Genomic DNA, 17885 nt, shown 5'->3' with positions numbered 1-17885 from the left:
GGGCTGGTCCGGAAAGCTCCAGTGGCAAGTCGGATCCCGCTGTGAAGGATGGGGTCCAGCACCCCCAACGCAGAAGGGGATACTGAACTATAAGCTAGGCTCCCATAATCCAGACGGGACTGAATTAACACCTGGTAGAGCCGTAAGAGGGTAGACTGGTCGGCTCCCCAGCTGGTGTGGCTCAAGCAACGCAGAGCATTAATATGCCACCAACACATCTGTTTAAGCTGCCGAATGTGAGGGAGCCAAGTCAACTGGACATCAAAAACCACACCCAAAAACCGATGGGTCTCCACCACAGCAAGAGGTTCGCCATCAAGATAAAGCCGTGGCTCAGGGTGAACAGTGCGTCACCGGCAGAAATGCGTATCGCAGGTCTTGGCAGCTGAAAACTAGAAGCCATGCACTACAGCCCAAGACTGCGCCTTGCAGATAGCACCCTGCAGCTAACGTTCAGCAGCTGCAATGCCAATGGAGCTATAGGAGAGGCAGAAGTCGTCAGCATACAAGGACGCTGAGACAAACGCGTGTAGCATTAGCGGCCAGTAAATGTTGGCACCATAACCGCAGTGGAGAGAGACCTCCCTCCACAAGTATGCTGTTCACAGGGCCACCACTGCAGTGAGCCCATTAATTGCAATTGCAATTAAAAACAGGCAGACACTTAAGACAGATCCCTGTGGTACCCCGTTCTCCTGAACTTGGGGGGATCTATTGGAGACTGCAACTTGCACGCAGAAGGTACGATGCGACAGAAAATTTCATATGAAAATCGGCAGCGGACCCCGAAGACCCCAACCATGAAGCGTAGAGAGGATGTGATGTCGCCATGTCATATCGTATGCCTTCCACATGTCAAAAAAGACAGCGACGAGGTGCTGACGGTGGGCAAAGGCCGTATGGATGGCAGACTCCAGGCTCACCAGACTATCGGCGACAGAGCGGCCCTTACGGAACCCACCCTGAGACAGAGCCAGAAGGCCCCGAGACTCGAGTACCCAGCTCAGCCACCGGCTCACCATGCGTTCGAGCAACTTGCAAAAACCGTTGGTGAGGCTAATGGGGCAGTAGCTGTCCACCTCTAGTCGGTTCTTGCCAGGTTTTCGAACGGGGATGACGATGCTTTCCCACCATTGCAACGGGAACCCACCCTCGACTCAGAGACAGATGTAAAGGCCAAGGAGGCGTCGCTGGCAGTCCACCGAGAGATGTTTGAACATCTGATAGTGGATGTGATCTGGCCCAGGAGCAATATCAGGGCAAGCGGCCAGGGCACTTTGGAATTCTCGCTCACTGAACGGAACATTGTAGGATTCAGGGTGGCGCGTGTAAAATGAAAGACTCCGACGTTCCAACCGCTCTTTCACGGAGCGGAAGGCCAGTGGGTAATTTGCAGATGCGGAATTCAGAGCAAAATGCCCTGCCAAGCAGTTTGCAATTATGTTGGAGTCAGTACAAACTGCTCAATTCAGTGAGAGCGCAGGGACACTGACATGGGTCTGATAGCCATAGAGGCACCTAATCTTGGCCCAAACCTGCCATGGAGAGGTACAGAGGCCTATGGTGGAGACATACCGTTCCCAGCACACCTGCTTGTGTTGGCGAATGAGGCGGCGGGCCCGTGCATACAGTCCATGTCCCCAGATTCCCATAAACCGTTTGGTGTGGTGCCCCATTGCAAACTTAACTAAGATACGAATATACGGAATAGGTTTCTAAAATAAAAGAACCTAGTGCATTATCTTGATGGCTAGTGTTCATCAGCGGCAAGAGTATTGTCAGGAGTGGCCCAGTGAAGTGTGACAGGACTGCTCTTGTTCTCTATGTATGTAAATCATCTGATCAATAGGGCAAGGAGCAATCTGCAGTTGTTTGCTGATGATGCTGTGGTTTACAGAAAGGTGTCATCATTGAGAGACCGTAGGAGGATGCAAAATGATTTAAAGGAAATTTCTAGTTGATGTGACAAATAGCAGCTTCATCTAAATGTAGAAAAATGTAAGTTAATGGAGATGAGCGGGAAAAACAATCTTGTTCAGTTTTGATACAGTGTTAGTTGTGTACTACTTGACACAGTCACATCAATTAAATATCTAGGTGTAACATTGCAAAAGCGATATGAAATGGAACAAGCACATAAGGACTGTAGTATATGGAAGGTGAATGGTCAACCTGAGTGTATTGGGAGAATTTTATTTAGAAAACTGTAGTTCATCTGTAAAAGACCACTTAAAGAACCCAAGTGTGACACAATTATGATTATCGCTGAAGTGTCTGGGATCCCCAGCAGGTCATATCAAAGGAAGACATCAAAACGATTCAGAGGCAGACTGCTAGATTTGTCACCGGTAGCTTTCATCAAAAAGCGAGTATTACAGAGATGCATCGCGAACTCTAGTTCGAGTCCCTGTTGGAAAGACAACATTCATTTTGCAGAACACTGCTGAGAAACTTTAGAGAACTGGCATCTGAGCTGACTGCAGAATGATTTTATTGCTGCCGATGTACACTTTGAGTAAGGACCACGAAGAAATTAGGATTTGGGCAGTGGCCTTTAGACAGTCCTTTTCGCCTGGCTCTGATGTGCATATGGTACAAGATACCCTCCACCATGCACCATATGGTGGCTTGCGAAGTATGTAGGTAGATGTAAACACCAGAAGGCTTAAGCTAGATTATGTAACAGCAAGAAAGGGATTTTTAAATCTAAATTCTAAACTGCAAAATATATCCAGTACTACTAAACTTCTAAACAAACAGAAATGGACCAGAGAAACATACGCTACAGATGGAAAAAAAAAAGCATCATAGTAATACAGAAAGGTAATTCTTCATCATAGGTGATTCCTTGTTATTCCTTAGAAGAGGAAATTATCAATCACACAAGGAATATAATTTGAATGCCCAGAACCCTCTGCACAAATTCCATATTAACAATCAGTGGCACTGTTTACAGGAGATCAGTGAACAACAGCTATGCGCAAGCAACCATACTGGGAGGCAGCAATAGTGGTGGCAGGGAGGTGTAGCTCAGTTCTTCTAGCCCCTTGGTTTCCTACCATTCTGAAGTGCCAATGAGAAGCCTTTGGCCTAGTCCAGCTTTGTCCAAGACTCTAAAACTCATCCTATTGCCACATTTCTGCCACAGGTGCAGTCCAGGTAGCACCGTAAGAGGAAATGATTGGGTAATATTGCTATTTTTGTTTATGAGTTAAGATGGTAGTTTCAAGACACACAGAACAATACTAAAGAAGTCATATAAAAACAATATTAGAGAAAGGACAGTTTGCTGCTCACCATATAAAGAGGGTTAGTTGCAGACAGACACAACAAAGTAACTGGTATACATTTGAGCTCTCAACCACAAGGCATGGAGCAACTATCAACTGACACACTATACACAGTATGCCACTGCTTACTCCATCAAACCACCTACAAATACAATACACCTCAATGACATCACAGATCAAAGCACACAGGTGGATTAGGTCCATTCCATTGGCCCCAATTTTCAAACTAACCTAGACTTTGGGCTAAGCTATGCCACTGCTTACTCCATCAAGCCACCTGCAAATACAATACACCTCAATGACATCACGGATCAAAGTACACAGGTGGAATAGGTCCATTCCATTGGCCCCAATTTTCAAACTAACCTAGACTTTGGGCTAAGCTACAGATCAGTACATCACCACAACCAGGTTTTTCTGCTTTGACTTTTGTTAAGTTCACCAACTAACAACCAACTGTGAAAATATGCACCTAAAGGTGACATCACAGCAGCCACTAGTATCCCAAACTAGCTGGGGTGTGGAGAGCGAATAGGATATTCTGTGGGCAGAGGTGGGAGTGTGGAGAGTAACAAGCTCCACCTTCATGAACTGTAAGTAAGCAGTCTGCAACAAAACACAGACAGTGAAGCACAGCTCAGCAACAAAGCGAACAATGCAGTACACAATCACTAATAGTAGACTGCAAAGTTGACAATGAAGATCTGTAAATCACTATGGTACACAGTCTCCCGACTGCTAATGGTCAGAACTAGGGAGACTACATCCCAAGTTAAATGGTTCCCATATAGTACCTCACCGGTCAAAGCCGACGACTGGTGTCTAATACTCCTGACTCAAGAGAGCTCTATAAAGCACTGATACTGAAATGCTACTACTAAGCAGACGAATTCATCTTCTACATGCAAATCAGTTGGATTGCAAATATACACTATGAGATGAATAAATCATAACTCACAAAAGAACCTGGTGACTTTTGGATTCTGATCATAATTTACTTGTTCTGAACTACATATTAAAACTGAAGAAATTGCAGAAAGTTACTAAATTAAGGAGATGGGATCTGGATAAGTCGAAAGAACCAGCTGGTGTTTAAACGATGCATTAGGTAACTGTTGACTAGCAAAGGGATAAGTAATAGAATAGAGAGAATGGGTAGCAGTTTTGAGATGAACAGTGAAGGAAGCAGATGATCTTATTGACAAAAATGCAAGGCCCAGCAGAAATACCTGGTTCACACAGGAGACATGGAATTTCATTAACGAAATGAGAGCATATAAAAACGAAGAAAATTAAGCAGGCAAAAAATGAGATGGGCAGAAATATCTAAACAGGAAGAGCAATGGGAATAATGCATGGTGGCAGAAGCATGTATCTCTAGGAGAAATGGAAATGCCGCATGTGGGATAATTAAACAGACATTTGGAGAAAAGAAAGCACCTATATGAACATTGAGAATCCATATGCAAGCCAGTTCTACGTAAGGGAGGGAAAGCTGACAGTTACAAGGAATCTATAGCTAGAAGATCTATACAAAGATAAAGGAATTGAAGACAAAATTACATAAAGTGAAGAAGAGATGGATGAATATGAAATGGGACATATATGCGAGAAGAATTTGACAGAGCATGAAAGACTGAAGTCGAAACAGAAGTCCCTGGAATAGACATTTTCTCAGAATCATGGAGATCCTTTGGAGACATGCCACGGCAAAACAATTCTATCGAATATGCAAGATACACGAGACATGCGAAATACCACCAATTTCAAGAAAAACGAAACGAATCCAACTCTAAAGCAAAAGTCTGTAATACCGCGCTTTACTAATTCATGGTAGCAAAATATTGGCACGAATTAATTACTGAAGAACGGCAGATTAGTTTGGGTTCCGCAGAAATGTAGGGTCATGTGAGGTAATAATGACCCTAGACTTATCTTTAAGGGCTCACCACAGAAACTAAAACCTATCGTTGTAGTATTTAAAGACAAAGTTTCTGACATCGTTGACTCGAAAACACTGTTCTAGAAACTACTTTTGAAATCTTAAGTAGCAGGGGTAAATCAAAGGAAGGGCAAATGCTGAATTGAATCTTTTTTTTTCTGGACACACCTAAATTCGCCGATTTTCAGCCCTCCTTGCTCGATGAGCCGACGGCGTATAGTCTCCTTGCTCACGCTCAGGTGAAGCATGTTCTTAATTTCTTTTCTTGTCCTGTATGGGTCTTCACCAACGCAGCGGAGTATACTCTTGTCTTGATCCTCCGTGGTAATCCGTGGCCGTCCAGAGCGACGCCGACAAGTAACGTGGCCTTCTTTCGCCATCCTCTTCACCCAGAGATGAACTGTAGATTTGCTGAATCCTAAGGCACGGGAAATGGCCCTGATCGCATAGCCATCTTGATACAAAGCAATTATCCGGCCTTTATCAAATTCAGTGAGTTGTGACATTGCGCAGAAAAGCCTCCTTACAGACGGAGTCACAACAGATAAACACAACACATGACAAGTGACACCTGGCAATAACAAAGGACATGGGACAACACTTCGAACTAGTTGGGAAGGGCGATATACATCGCTTTGTGAATAACAGTCGATGTAAAGCATCGATTCATTGAATCGAATCTTCTGACGTATTCAACGCATCGACTGCGCAAACCTATCCTCTTACAATTCACCCTTGCCGTAAAATCACGTCAAAACATTCCACAACGTACATCAACGTCATGTCGCGTCAAAGTTTCTGTGGAAGTTTTGACGATGATGTTTCTGGGAGGAACTGTGTTGCATGCGGACATCAGAAGTTAATCTATTGTCCCCGCGTTCTCTCCTGTTATATTGTGTTTTCGTGCCTTTTTAACCTTTCTTTTATAATTTCGCTTTGGTTACGTGATACATTGCAAAAGTTCCGTGACGACTTGGTCATTTTTTCTTTAAGCGTGACCAGGTGTCTGAAACTGAAAAATGATTTTGATTTACAGCAACTAAACAGAGCTGTCGCCTACATAATGTATAAATAAAAACATTAATTCGTGAAGCAATTTTCATTAACTAAACTTTAAGTGAAAAAGTCTACTTTACTGAAGAAGATCAACAAAGCTGTTTACGAAGTTATCTCCTATGTAGGGAAAAAAGTAAAGGATAAGGTAAACAGGCTCTATGTCTTTGATATGTTTGTATGTGTATATTTTCGGTAACAAATTATTGCCAGTGTCTTTATATGATGTTTCACTTCTCGGAGTTTTAATGTACAAAATTGGTCAATAATATTCCTTATAAAGTTTGCTGTGATCATCAACAATTTATATTGTTCCTCAATTCCAATACCATACGCTGACATTTGTATAGAGATGAAAGCTCATAATTTCTCTGTCAACGTTTGGTACAGGGCTAAGCCAGTTGACGTGACTTGACGTGCCGTGCCGATCAGTGTGAATACATTCTGAAATTGACGTGACGTAAATGTGAGGCTATTAGCTACCATCTGTGATACAAAAAGCTGGAGCATTGGAATTAAGGAAAATGATAAAGTTTGTTGTTAATGGCCAAACTGAACTTTCTAACATATGTTCTTGATCAAAGTTGTTTGTTAAATTGCTGAGAAGAAACGACATCAACATCGACATATAGATGATAGTGAAAATATAGGACCAACGAATACAAACATACCAAACAATATTTATAGGGGATTATATGGAGCCTGTTTACGTTATCCATTACTTTTTTTATAGGCGCCGTAACAAATAACGTTATAAACAATTGTATTTCTCTTTGACTTTTTCATTTAATAAAAGGTTATTTGATGACAATTGCGTCATCAATTTATGTTCTAATTTAAACCCAGTGTAGGCGTCAGATCTGTTTAGTTATTGTATAAGGAACATTCAAATGAATTTGGAAAAACTAAGTAAACTGTGTATTATTTCAAAAGTAGTCGCCATAGCTGTTAATATACGTGTCCTTCTGTGAGACAAGACAGTCAACACTTTCATGGAACAATGTTCGTGGTTGCCTGCAGAATCATGATGATACTCAGGTGCGCACCTCTTTATCTGAAGCAAATCCATGGTAATAAATATCTTTCTTTCTGGCTCGAAAACTATGGAAACCGCATGGAAAGAGATCTGTAAAGCAGTATGGTCCAATAACTATGGAAGAGGACTCTAAAAAACAGAATATTTACAAATCGCTTGTGTGAAGATCAGTAACAGTATTGGCTATTTCTGGGGACGATGGACAGAGTAAAATGATCGTGTATTTGAGTGGGTCTCTTCTGTAGGTCATTTTACTTCCTGGGGCATTGTGTTCCTTGGGGTTTAGCTGTCTTCTACTTTACGTTTGTGTTCTTCAAGGAGTACGACTAACAGCAGAAATTGGACATAGATCTGTGCAAGGAAAGGCAACATAAATGGTCACAGGTTTGTCTGACTTATGGAAGAGTGTCACCGAAATGCTGAGATTCATGAATTGGCAGACACAAGAATAGACACACCAGTTATCCAGTATTAACTGAAGAACATGGAGGTATTCCTCATCCCTCTACATACCACTCCTATAGCGGCTGCAAAGAGATTACATTTATTACTGCATAGACATTGGCATTTAAGCAGTAAGCAGTCATTCTTCACACAATCTGTATACTAATGAAATGGGAAGAAACACTGTAGTACAATGGCAAGTACCCTCTGTCATACAGTTCATAGTGATTTGCAGACTGACGATGTAAATGTAGACAGCACCATTCTCTCACTCTCGCGTTTATGTACGTTCAACATCTCCACCTAAACCACTGGATCGAGTTCAATCAGATTTGGCACACATACTACCTACAATCTGGAAAGAAGCACTGTGAGGGTAGGTACTGCATAGCTCACACGTGGTAGGGATGGGAATGATGGTGAAAAAGTGTTGGTAAAGCATGACATCTAGATTGCCCTGCATTCCTGGCATGTTGTGCACATAGTATCATAATGCAATCCAGGGCATACATGTGCAGATTGTCAGGCAGAGGAGAGAGATGGGAGAAGTAGGAGGTTGACAGTGAATGTGGGGAGGATGAGATGGACAGAGAAAGAGGCAGGATGATATGGACAGAGAGAGGTGAGAGTAGGAGACAGACAGAGAGAGAAGGAGGCAGAGGAGATGGAAAAACAGAGGGAGGGGAGGAGATGGACATGTGGTGGTGGCAGGATGAAAAGGACAGAAGTAGAGGCAGGAGGAGGAGACAGATAGAGACAGAGGGAGGAGGAAGTGGACAGAGAGAGGGGGGGAGGAGATGTACAGAGAGAGGGGAGAAGGAGAGGGGCAGAGAGGTGGTGGGAAGAGGAGGTGGACTAATAGAAGATTGTAATAAATAAATGCCTGGGTAATAACACACTCAGCTCTAAATGAATAATGGTGTCACTAGAATGATCGTGTTACCATTACCTTCCTCTTCCAATTCTAGATCTAACTTATAGAGCTTAACACAGTCCACAACGCAAGTTGACATTTCTCACTTAAAGAAAAAAATTAAATATTACAGCAGGATAGAACAAGACAGCTCTATTTTTGTAGAAGTAGCATTTAACATGCAGAGGTACAGTGCAATGACGAATTGCAGTTCAGTAACATAATAACACTTGGAGGGGGGGGGGGGGGGGACATACTGTTACTTTTCCTTATACACATGTAAATAATGAGTATGAAGTTGAAGATATAATTTGCTGCTGCCTTAATTTGTTTTACAGAATGGCTACCACATTTTAGGATCACGATTCCATAACAACAAAGGCGTCATGCTTGTACAAACACTGAATTGGCACCACTAATTTTTATGCATATTTTCCTAATGTTGTTTTATAACCATTTCTCTGAGTACTATTTTTCCACCAGCGTTATTATATTTATACTCATGTGGCATTAGCACTATTAATTTACTGCGTATTTTCACTATTAATATTCTTTGTTCTATCAGTCCCTTCAGTATGGCCCTACAGGTCTACCATCTTTTGCAATCTTTTATATTTTCACCTTAATTTCAATTTTTCATTTGTAGTTTTAATTATTTGTAAATGTTTGGGCTAGTCAGACATCATAGTTCTTCATTTCCCTCTCCTGCTACACGACTGTTCTTTTCGGGCACTTATACTGGTTGATAGTTTATTTTTTACACCGTCTTGTCTGCCTGATCAACAGTGCAGTCATATGCCTACAGCATGTAACCACTTTGTAGCTGACTATGTGACTTCCTCTTTCTATTGTTTAGTTTTAGTGCTACTGACTTTTGCTAGATTTTTCACTCACATAGTTTGAGGCGCCCATACAATTAATTACCCTTTCTGTGTTCCCTCTTTTCTAAACTGACTAACCGGATCACACTTTTCCGTAGTGCTTGTAAGAGAATTGCCATTGGTAGTCACTTATTTTACAATTCCATGTATACAACTCGGATTTATATTATATTCCATCCATTCCGCCAGTAAAATTGTACACTTCAAGATATGGGAATATGATTTTTCAGAAGTGGCCATGTTTATAATAAAACAAAACCACAACTGACGTGGATATTTTCAGTTTCACAACAGATACAACAATTGGTGCCTTCAGTTGTCCAGTGTGACCATTTCTGCTGGTGGGCACACCCCCGTGCAATTACCACTTGTGATGAAAAAGCTTAATAAACACTTTGTTTAGTGCTAAGCAATCTGATTTGTCACATCGATAATGTACAATTTGCTCATTGCAAGCTTAGCATGGATGTAACCATCACATCATGTTTTAACAAAGAAAAACAATGCAAATCATAATAAATTCTTTATTTATAATTCTGGTAACCAGTTTCAGTCTATATGGCTATCTCCAGACCAGGGGTCTGAAATGTATAACATTTTTAATGCGGCATATATAACAAAACTTATTCACTTTAAAAACTAATTTAAGGCAACCTAGTTATAAAATGAAACCATATTTTACCAGAAGATGTGACGGGTCACCACACACAGCTGCTGTGAGTACTAACTGCTACCAGTTGCCAACTGCAAAGTAACCAGCAAAGGCTATGAATTGTGTGTGCTCTATACAAAATAAATACATTCTTTAACTGATACAAGTCAAACATTGTCATTTATTTTCGCACTTTTGAAAAAGCATAAAAGCACAGTGCGATACACTGACCACACAGAAGGGAACAAAGAGAGTGAACAAAACAATAGTAGAAGATACCACACATTATTTTCATTCACCCATTCTCTTTACTTTCGATTGATTGTGTCGCCACACAATTGTCCCTCCTCCCTCCAAGTAGAGTAGAGTTCTGCTTATAAAGAGATACTTGTGGTGTATCAGTCCACTAGCCTTGGTGTGTATATTGGAGACTGTTGTGGTAACACCAGTGAAACATCCAATTGTCATGAAAACTGTTCAGGTGAAAGTGAAATCTGAGCCTCAGCTGCATCTTCTTTTCCAGTGTAAGTGCCAGGTGACAGTTATAATGCTGGTGTATAGTAGTGTCCCCCTGAAGCAAGCAGGCAGACAGGCAGGCTTAAACCACTCCAAAAAATCACTGTGGGTTTATTTTTAAGTAGTATTTCAATGCATGCTCAGCTAGCTCCAAGAGGGAGTATGGACCAGTGTGTCAGGTTTGTAAAGGTGCCCTGGCCACATCCATCAGTAATTCACAAACTAAGCAATCTGTTTGTTACTTCAAAATTATTCACCACAACTGTTAACACATGTATTCCATTGCAAGGTGAAACAGTCAATGACTTCATGGAAAAACGTTTGCAGTTGTTTACGGACACATGATTGTTCATGACATGTACCTCTTCGTCCAAAGGAAATCGTTCGCTACAACTGTCTACCTTCAGAGCCGCAAAAATATGGGAATCGCATGGGGAGGTATTGGAACTGTATGGAGGATGTGTGAACTCTTTCACCATCCACATGTTGCCAAGGATGTTTCAGCTACATTAAAGAAGTTTCGCTGGGAAGCCCTTACCCATCCTCCATATGGTCATCATCTCTCCCCATGCACTTTCCAATTTTTGGAGCTCTGAAGAAAACATTGGTGGCAATCAGTTTGCCTCAGACAAAAGATGCTTGTCTGTGTTGATCATGGTTCTGTAGGCAACTGCAAACAATTTTCCATGAAGACATTGAGCATCTTGTCTCATAGTGGGGTAAGTGTATTAAGGGTATGGTGATTGCTTTTGAAACAATAAACAGTATACCTACTTTTTCCCATCTGCCTCTGATTTCATTTGGCTACCCCTTATGATATTGAGAAAACATATGTATATTTAATATATATGAAAGCAGTCGCATCCATCCAGCTTGTAGATCTTAATGTATGAAAACATTCATATCCATATCCCAAGATGTTGGTGATGGGCTAAATTTAGAGATACAGAGCTTTTTCTGTTGAATGAGAAACGATAATTCACGTGAAGGATGCTGTTGCTGTTGCTCAAAGAATTGCGATGGAAGTTCAAGAGGTGTTCCACGAATGAATTCCGCAGGAGAAGTTCCAGTGTCTGGTTTGATGGCAGCACACAGTTCCAGTATCACTAGAGGTAGAGGAATATCCACGACGTGTCATGACACATCAAAGAAGATTTCAGAGTGTGATGCCGTTATTCAGCCATTCCATTTTTGCCTTGATGATAGATGGTAGTATGGTGGTGTTTGAAACCACAGAGTTTTATTAGATCACAGAAAAGAACCGATTGAAATTGTCTTTCTTTATATGTAGTGATGTTGTTGGGACATCCAAAACAGGAAATTTTAGAAGTCAGGAAGGTTTGCGCAACTGTTCGAGCTGAGATGTCCACAATAGGCAAAGCTTCTCTCCCCAGTGTCTATAATGGTCGAACGCCGTAAAAGCGTACGTACCTGAAACTCTTTGGCAGAGCCAGAGTTGCCACCAGATTGGTGTTTACATGTTTGAAACATTGCACGAGTTTGATGAATGCACAGTCTTAGACACAAATCCTGGGCGCTGGCTGGCCGCCACAGAGGCTAGGTCCGAGTCATTCATTTAAGGCGGCGATTAAAACCGGTCATCCCACAGGATTCGAAGTCCAGTCATTTGCGCATTTCGGCAGCATTGTAAAATACAGAAGGGTCTGAGGGAAGTATTGTTTCTTTCTAGAGCTGTTATCGTGGTGGATGAGTTTGTCGTGTAGTGGCTGACGTCACGAAATATGAACACAAAATTGCAAGTTCGAATCCACTCACTCATTCATTTTTTAAACCGCATTTCGACTGTCTGCTTAAATATCAGTCTGATGGAACCTCAGAGACAATTCACTTTGCTTTCTAACCTACAGGTAATAGGAAAACTTCCGACTGGAATTCTGCAAAAGAGCTTGGGGGTGCGTTGAGATCAGCAGAGTATGCGCTCGAGAGTTTCCTCGCCCTACCGCGGCTACCGGCTTCCGGCAACCGGCCAAATTCCACTCGTCGCGCTGTCTCACGTCAAGAACTGTCAAGACTAGGCGATCGGGCCACCGCATGGGACTAAGAGCGTATATATTAACTTTCATGTTCTTGTTTGAAGTTCTAGTATTTACCTTGCAGCAACGTCCTGGATTTCGCCTTCTCGAAACTCATGATCATTGTAATAGCGTTGTAAAATTGTTTCGCAAGTGGAAAAAAATTAAACATTTGTGACATAGTGGTCGCTTTAGTGTTAGTAGAGCAATGGAGACAGAGGTGACAACATGGGTCCTTTGTATTGTGTGTGGGGGGAGCGCATTTGGACAAAACACCTCAGAAAAGGATTTGCTTGTTTCAACTAAGGTCGTTCTGGCATGAATGATTATCAGAAAGTCTCGGCAACTGACATATGTGATCAAATGGGAGCATTTATGCGTTGTGGGACATTTATATTCAATAGGCAAAATTCAGAACTCAGATTTGGGAGAACCGCATGCTGTAATTCAAAGCAACAAAAACTAAATGCATTACTGTGTATTTGCTTGGAAGTCATCGTTTTGATCATTGAGAATTCCTAAGAGTTATTGTTATGGGTCATGAGTTATGATGCATTTATGTTAACTTCTTAAGAAGTAATTAACGGTTAAGACAACAAGAGAGATATACTGGAGCAAAGGGCAGTGTCAACTGAATTCTTTTCATCTGGTGGCTCAAAAAAAAAAAGTGTCGTGCTCTACGAATTCCTCTCCATTAGTTGCCAACAACTGAGGCACCTTTCAGTTGCAGTGTAAGGTGTTGCTGCTATGCGATAATGAACTTTGCTGATGTTGCAAGAAAACCTACCCAGGAGTTTGTTCGGAAAGTCACTTCTCACGCACTTATTCTTCTCATTGTAGCCACTCATATGTTTACCTTTCCCGCTCCTAATCGAACGACCATCTGACAATTCCTTTCGGGACGAAAGTTTAGTGCAAACCTGGTTTGGCGATATTTTTAACTTTGATTTAATTTTTAATTTGTTGCAAGTTCCTATGGAACCAAACTGCTGAGGTCATCGGCCCCGTAGGCTTGTATACACTTAATCTAAATTAAATTATCTTACGCTAAGGACAACACACATACCCATGCCCAAAGGAGGACTCAAACCTCTGATGGGAGTGGGGGGGGGGGGGGAGCCGCCCGAACCATGGCAATGCGCCTAAGACCACGCGGCTACCACGCGCGGCCTTATCTGTCAAACTTTTCAGATAATGTGAAGGAATATACAGTTTGTACCAGGAGGAATAGTAAATATTCAGGCAAATGATAGGAAAGGTAAAAAATGTAGTTAACATGGGCTCTAAGTTGTACATCATGAGAGCTAAGAGCATTCATCCTCCATACTGTGAAACAAACCTCTTCTACAGCAATCTCTTTCCTTTCAATATTTTGGGAGGAGGTAGCATGGATCAAACCAAGAACTTTTTTTTTGGTTAATCATGGGCTCTAATGTGCATACCTTAAGAGCTGTGACAGATGTTTACTGCAATAGTGAAGATGGACAAAGGCTGATAGCTCTTGAAGTATGCATTTTAGAGCACATGATTAGTAGACTTTTTTGCTTAGAATGATCATTTGGGCCATATCCCTAAATATTCACAATTCCTCTTGGGACACCCTAATATTGTCGATAATGAATTTCTCTCTAATGTTTACTGTCGTGTTCAATAAATTACTTTTTTATGTATTTTGGCTTTTGGTTTCATGACCATCCTACCAAACATGTGGAAAATGCTAGCAAAATACACATGAAATACAATCTACCATGTTAATTTGTTGAAAGAAGTCAATTTAACAAAACAATATGTTTTTAATATGATCAACGAGGCTACATTGCATATCCAGTTACCAAAACATTGTGTATGCAGAAGCAGGAAGAGGCGTTATCAACTGTGCAATAACGTAATTCTTTCGCATTTACACTACGGGGTACTGGAAGTAATGAGACGACTTCTGATGGAGAATATATAGTAAGATTTTCTTGTTGATTGTCGATTGTCTGCTTATAACTTTGTTCAAAGACTAAATATACGAGTGTAGCCTTCAGTGAGACTGGAACCGAAGCATTTTTACTTTACAAGCGACCACATTACCTCAGAGCTAGTGTGCAGCTATGGTACCAGACTGTCATAGGAATGGTTAAGATTGATAAGTCGCAATATAAAAGACGAGATTATTTGCAGTTTCCAGGCGGAATGACTTTCCTGGACTCAAAATCATACATTGATAACCTAATGTCGCAACTTAAGTGAAATTCACTGATTAATCAACAGAAATATCAGGACGTATCAAGTTAAATTAGCGGGATAATTCTGTGTTAACCAGGCAGTAACTCGTCGGTCGCAGAGTTGCCAAACGTATTTGCGTTGTTGCCAAGATTCTATTATACTACTAGCAGGAACAATTAGTTTTTTGAACGAGCTAGGAAGAGACTAACTTACAACACAGGAATCCAGGGTCTACCCAAATATGTCAATGACTCTTACTCGGATCCTGGTTTAGCTAGGTTTAGGCTCGATTCACACGGTGGACAGCGTCACGTCAATGTCAGTGGCGTCACACACCATCAAAAATCCACACTGGACGGAACGTCAAGCGACGGCAAAACTTCAAGCATGTTTTGGCGTGTTGTTGGAAACTCGCACAAGTGTTCACGAGAGAGGATGGCGGACATTAAATTTAGTCTTCATGAACTTGCTACGATTTCAATTGCTTTAGATGATGAGGCAAGAGGGCGGAAATTGGCAAGGCAATCAAAACGAACGTGGGTGAAGAAAACGATTTTGAAGAGAATATGTGAAGGCGAATATCACACATTGTATAGAGAGCTGAAAGAAGAGGAGATGTAATTTTATAAATATTTACGAATGTCGAGACAGCAATTTTTTAATTTGCTGTCTTTGATAAGCAGCAGCATCAAGAAAGCAGACACACACATGTGCCGTGCAATTTCTCCACGAGAAAAACTAATGGTTTGTTTGAGGTGAGTCTGATGCTTCAGCTTTACCAATTCCTTTGAGGGTTCCTGTTCTGTACCTTTACGTATTCTATAGAACAGAATATTTATTGTAATACTGCATACTATCAACAAATTGATCTATAGGCTAAACATTCACAGTTTATGGCCCCTTGTTATGTAGATCTAAATCTGCTACAGTTCGTCCTGAATAAATTCGTTTCTACTATAATGATACCGTTTCCAATAATTTTCGAAGTTTGAGTTAAATGACTTACTTTTGCAGTATATAAGCACGTATGAAATGGAGTACTTTCAAGAAATTTATGATGGCCTATATGAGAAGGTTGACTGCATCATTTGACTTTAGTGTGGTTCATATGCTAGTCACAGAAAGCAGACATCAGGAAAAGTAATGTCCCTTGGCTTAATATGTTTTATTAGTAGATATACAAGGCTCGTGAACAATATTGACACTTCTTAGTCCCGGAGTTACGAAGATGCTTCTTTCTGTAGTGGGAATGCTTGGTAGTACTTTCTCTCACACTCTAAGTACTCGTTTCATATGTAATTAACTTACCGATTACATTCAAATTTGCTTACAGTAACACTAAAATTGACAGCTAATTCAATGATAATTACTATAATGAAAAAATTCTGTTTAGCCAATTTAACATATTATTCCACATGACCAATCTATTAAAAAGTCTTATTTATGCTAAAATTTACAAGATTGACAAATTATGCAGTAGAAAGCTCTACAGTTTATTTATTGCCCTAAAATTTTGGTGTACAATTTGCAATTTTGTGCATTTTATTTTCAAAATAATTCAGAACCTATGAGTGAATCTTACTAATGTATTGCTGTTGGTTGTGTCAATGTATTTTACATGGCATGTAATATATTCAATATAAGAACAGCATCAAACACTGTATCAATCCTCCTTTTCAAAAAGACAGGCCAGTACACATGTTGCATCAACCTATATTTCTGTATCAACTTATAAAGTTGCAGAGTTCTGTCCTACAGGCTTAAAATTAAAGCACAGATGTCATTTGTGTTAAGCTTCTTTTTCTGTAAATAATGGCATATGTCATTTATTATTTCTTGTTAATTCCCTCTTTTTTCCTCCCAGGTTCTTGGCTACAGGGGACTTTTTACAGACGATAGCATTCAGCTTTCGATTAGGACATTCTACAGTGCACAGTATTGTGTATGAAGTGTGCCAGGCAATTATCGATGTCATGCTCAATATTGTAATGCCTCCACTTACAACAGAGCAGTGGCTCACAATTGCTGATTAATTTTGGAAAGTGTGGAATTTTCCCCATTGCATTGGTGAAATTGATGGCAAACACGTACACATAGTTGCACCTCCGAACAGTGGCTCCATGTTTCACAATTATAAGCACACATTCTCCATGGTGTTGCTAGCACTTGTGGATGCAAATTATAAATTTGTAGCGGTGGATGTAGGAGCATATGGAAAAAACAGTGATGGTGGGATTTATGCTCAGTCCAATCTCGCCAAAGCTTTGGAAAGCAACAATTTAAGTGTGCCCTCTGACTGGAACCTGCATGGTACACATGGTGGGAGATGAGGCTTCCCCGCTTAAGACATATTTATTGAGGCCGTATCCTCGAGTTTAGCCGGCCGCAGTGGCTGTGCGGTTCTGGCGCTGCAGTCTGGAACTGCGGGACTGCTACGGTCGCAGGTTCGAATCCTGCCTCGGGCATGGGTGTGTGTGTGTGTGATGTCCTTAGGTTAGTTAGGTTTAAGTAGTTCTAAGTTCTAGAGGACTTATGACCTAAGATGTTGAGTCCCATAATGCTCAGAGCCATTTGAACCTCGAGTTCAGCTGAGTGACAGCCCAGATAAAGAAAACTTTAATTACAGATTGTCTCTAGCAAGGAGATTTTCAGAAAGTGCGTTTGGGCAGTTAGCACAAAAGTTTCGGATGTATTTCAGGAAAATAAATGCACTTCCTGAACATGTAGATAATTTTAACTACATGTATCCTGCATAACTATATTAAAGACAATAATGTAATAGATAGCCATACAGATGCACAAAACGGAGAGTTAATATTGCATCATCTTGGAAGGCAGGGAGGAAACGCTTGTGATGCAGCATTTGGGGTACGTCAAAGATTCACAGATTTCTTTACTTCCCGAAATGGCTCAG

The 17885-nt window shown here is 41.0% G+C and overlaps 2 protein-coding genes across 3 annotated transcripts in view; both read right to left on the bottom strand.

Annotated features, from left to right (window-relative positions):
- LOC126419352 (rabankyrin-5-like) overlaps nt 1-5936 on the bottom strand; it is a 65532-nt gene extending 59596 nt beyond the window's left edge. Inside the window, exon 1 of the mRNA XM_050086538.1 lies at nt 5401-5936. Coding sequence (XP_049942495.1) covers nt 5401-5894 — 494 coding nt within the window. The 5' untranslated portion in view covers nt 5895-5936. The remainder of the gene's footprint in view (nt 1-5400) is intronic.
- LOC126419351 (rabankyrin-5) overlaps nt 1-17885 on the bottom strand; it is a 599595-nt gene that overhangs the window by 123306 nt on the left and 458404 nt on the right. The gene's annotated exons all lie outside the window — the stretch shown is intronic.

Source organism: Schistocerca serialis, chromosome 9, assembly GCF_023864345.2.
Source record: "Schistocerca serialis cubense isolate TAMUIC-IGC-003099 chromosome 9, iqSchSeri2.2, whole genome shotgun sequence".
Lineage (NCBI taxonomy): Eukaryota > Metazoa > Arthropoda > Insecta > Orthoptera > Acrididae > Schistocerca > Schistocerca serialis.
This window is presented reverse-complemented; position numbering and strand designations above follow the sequence as displayed.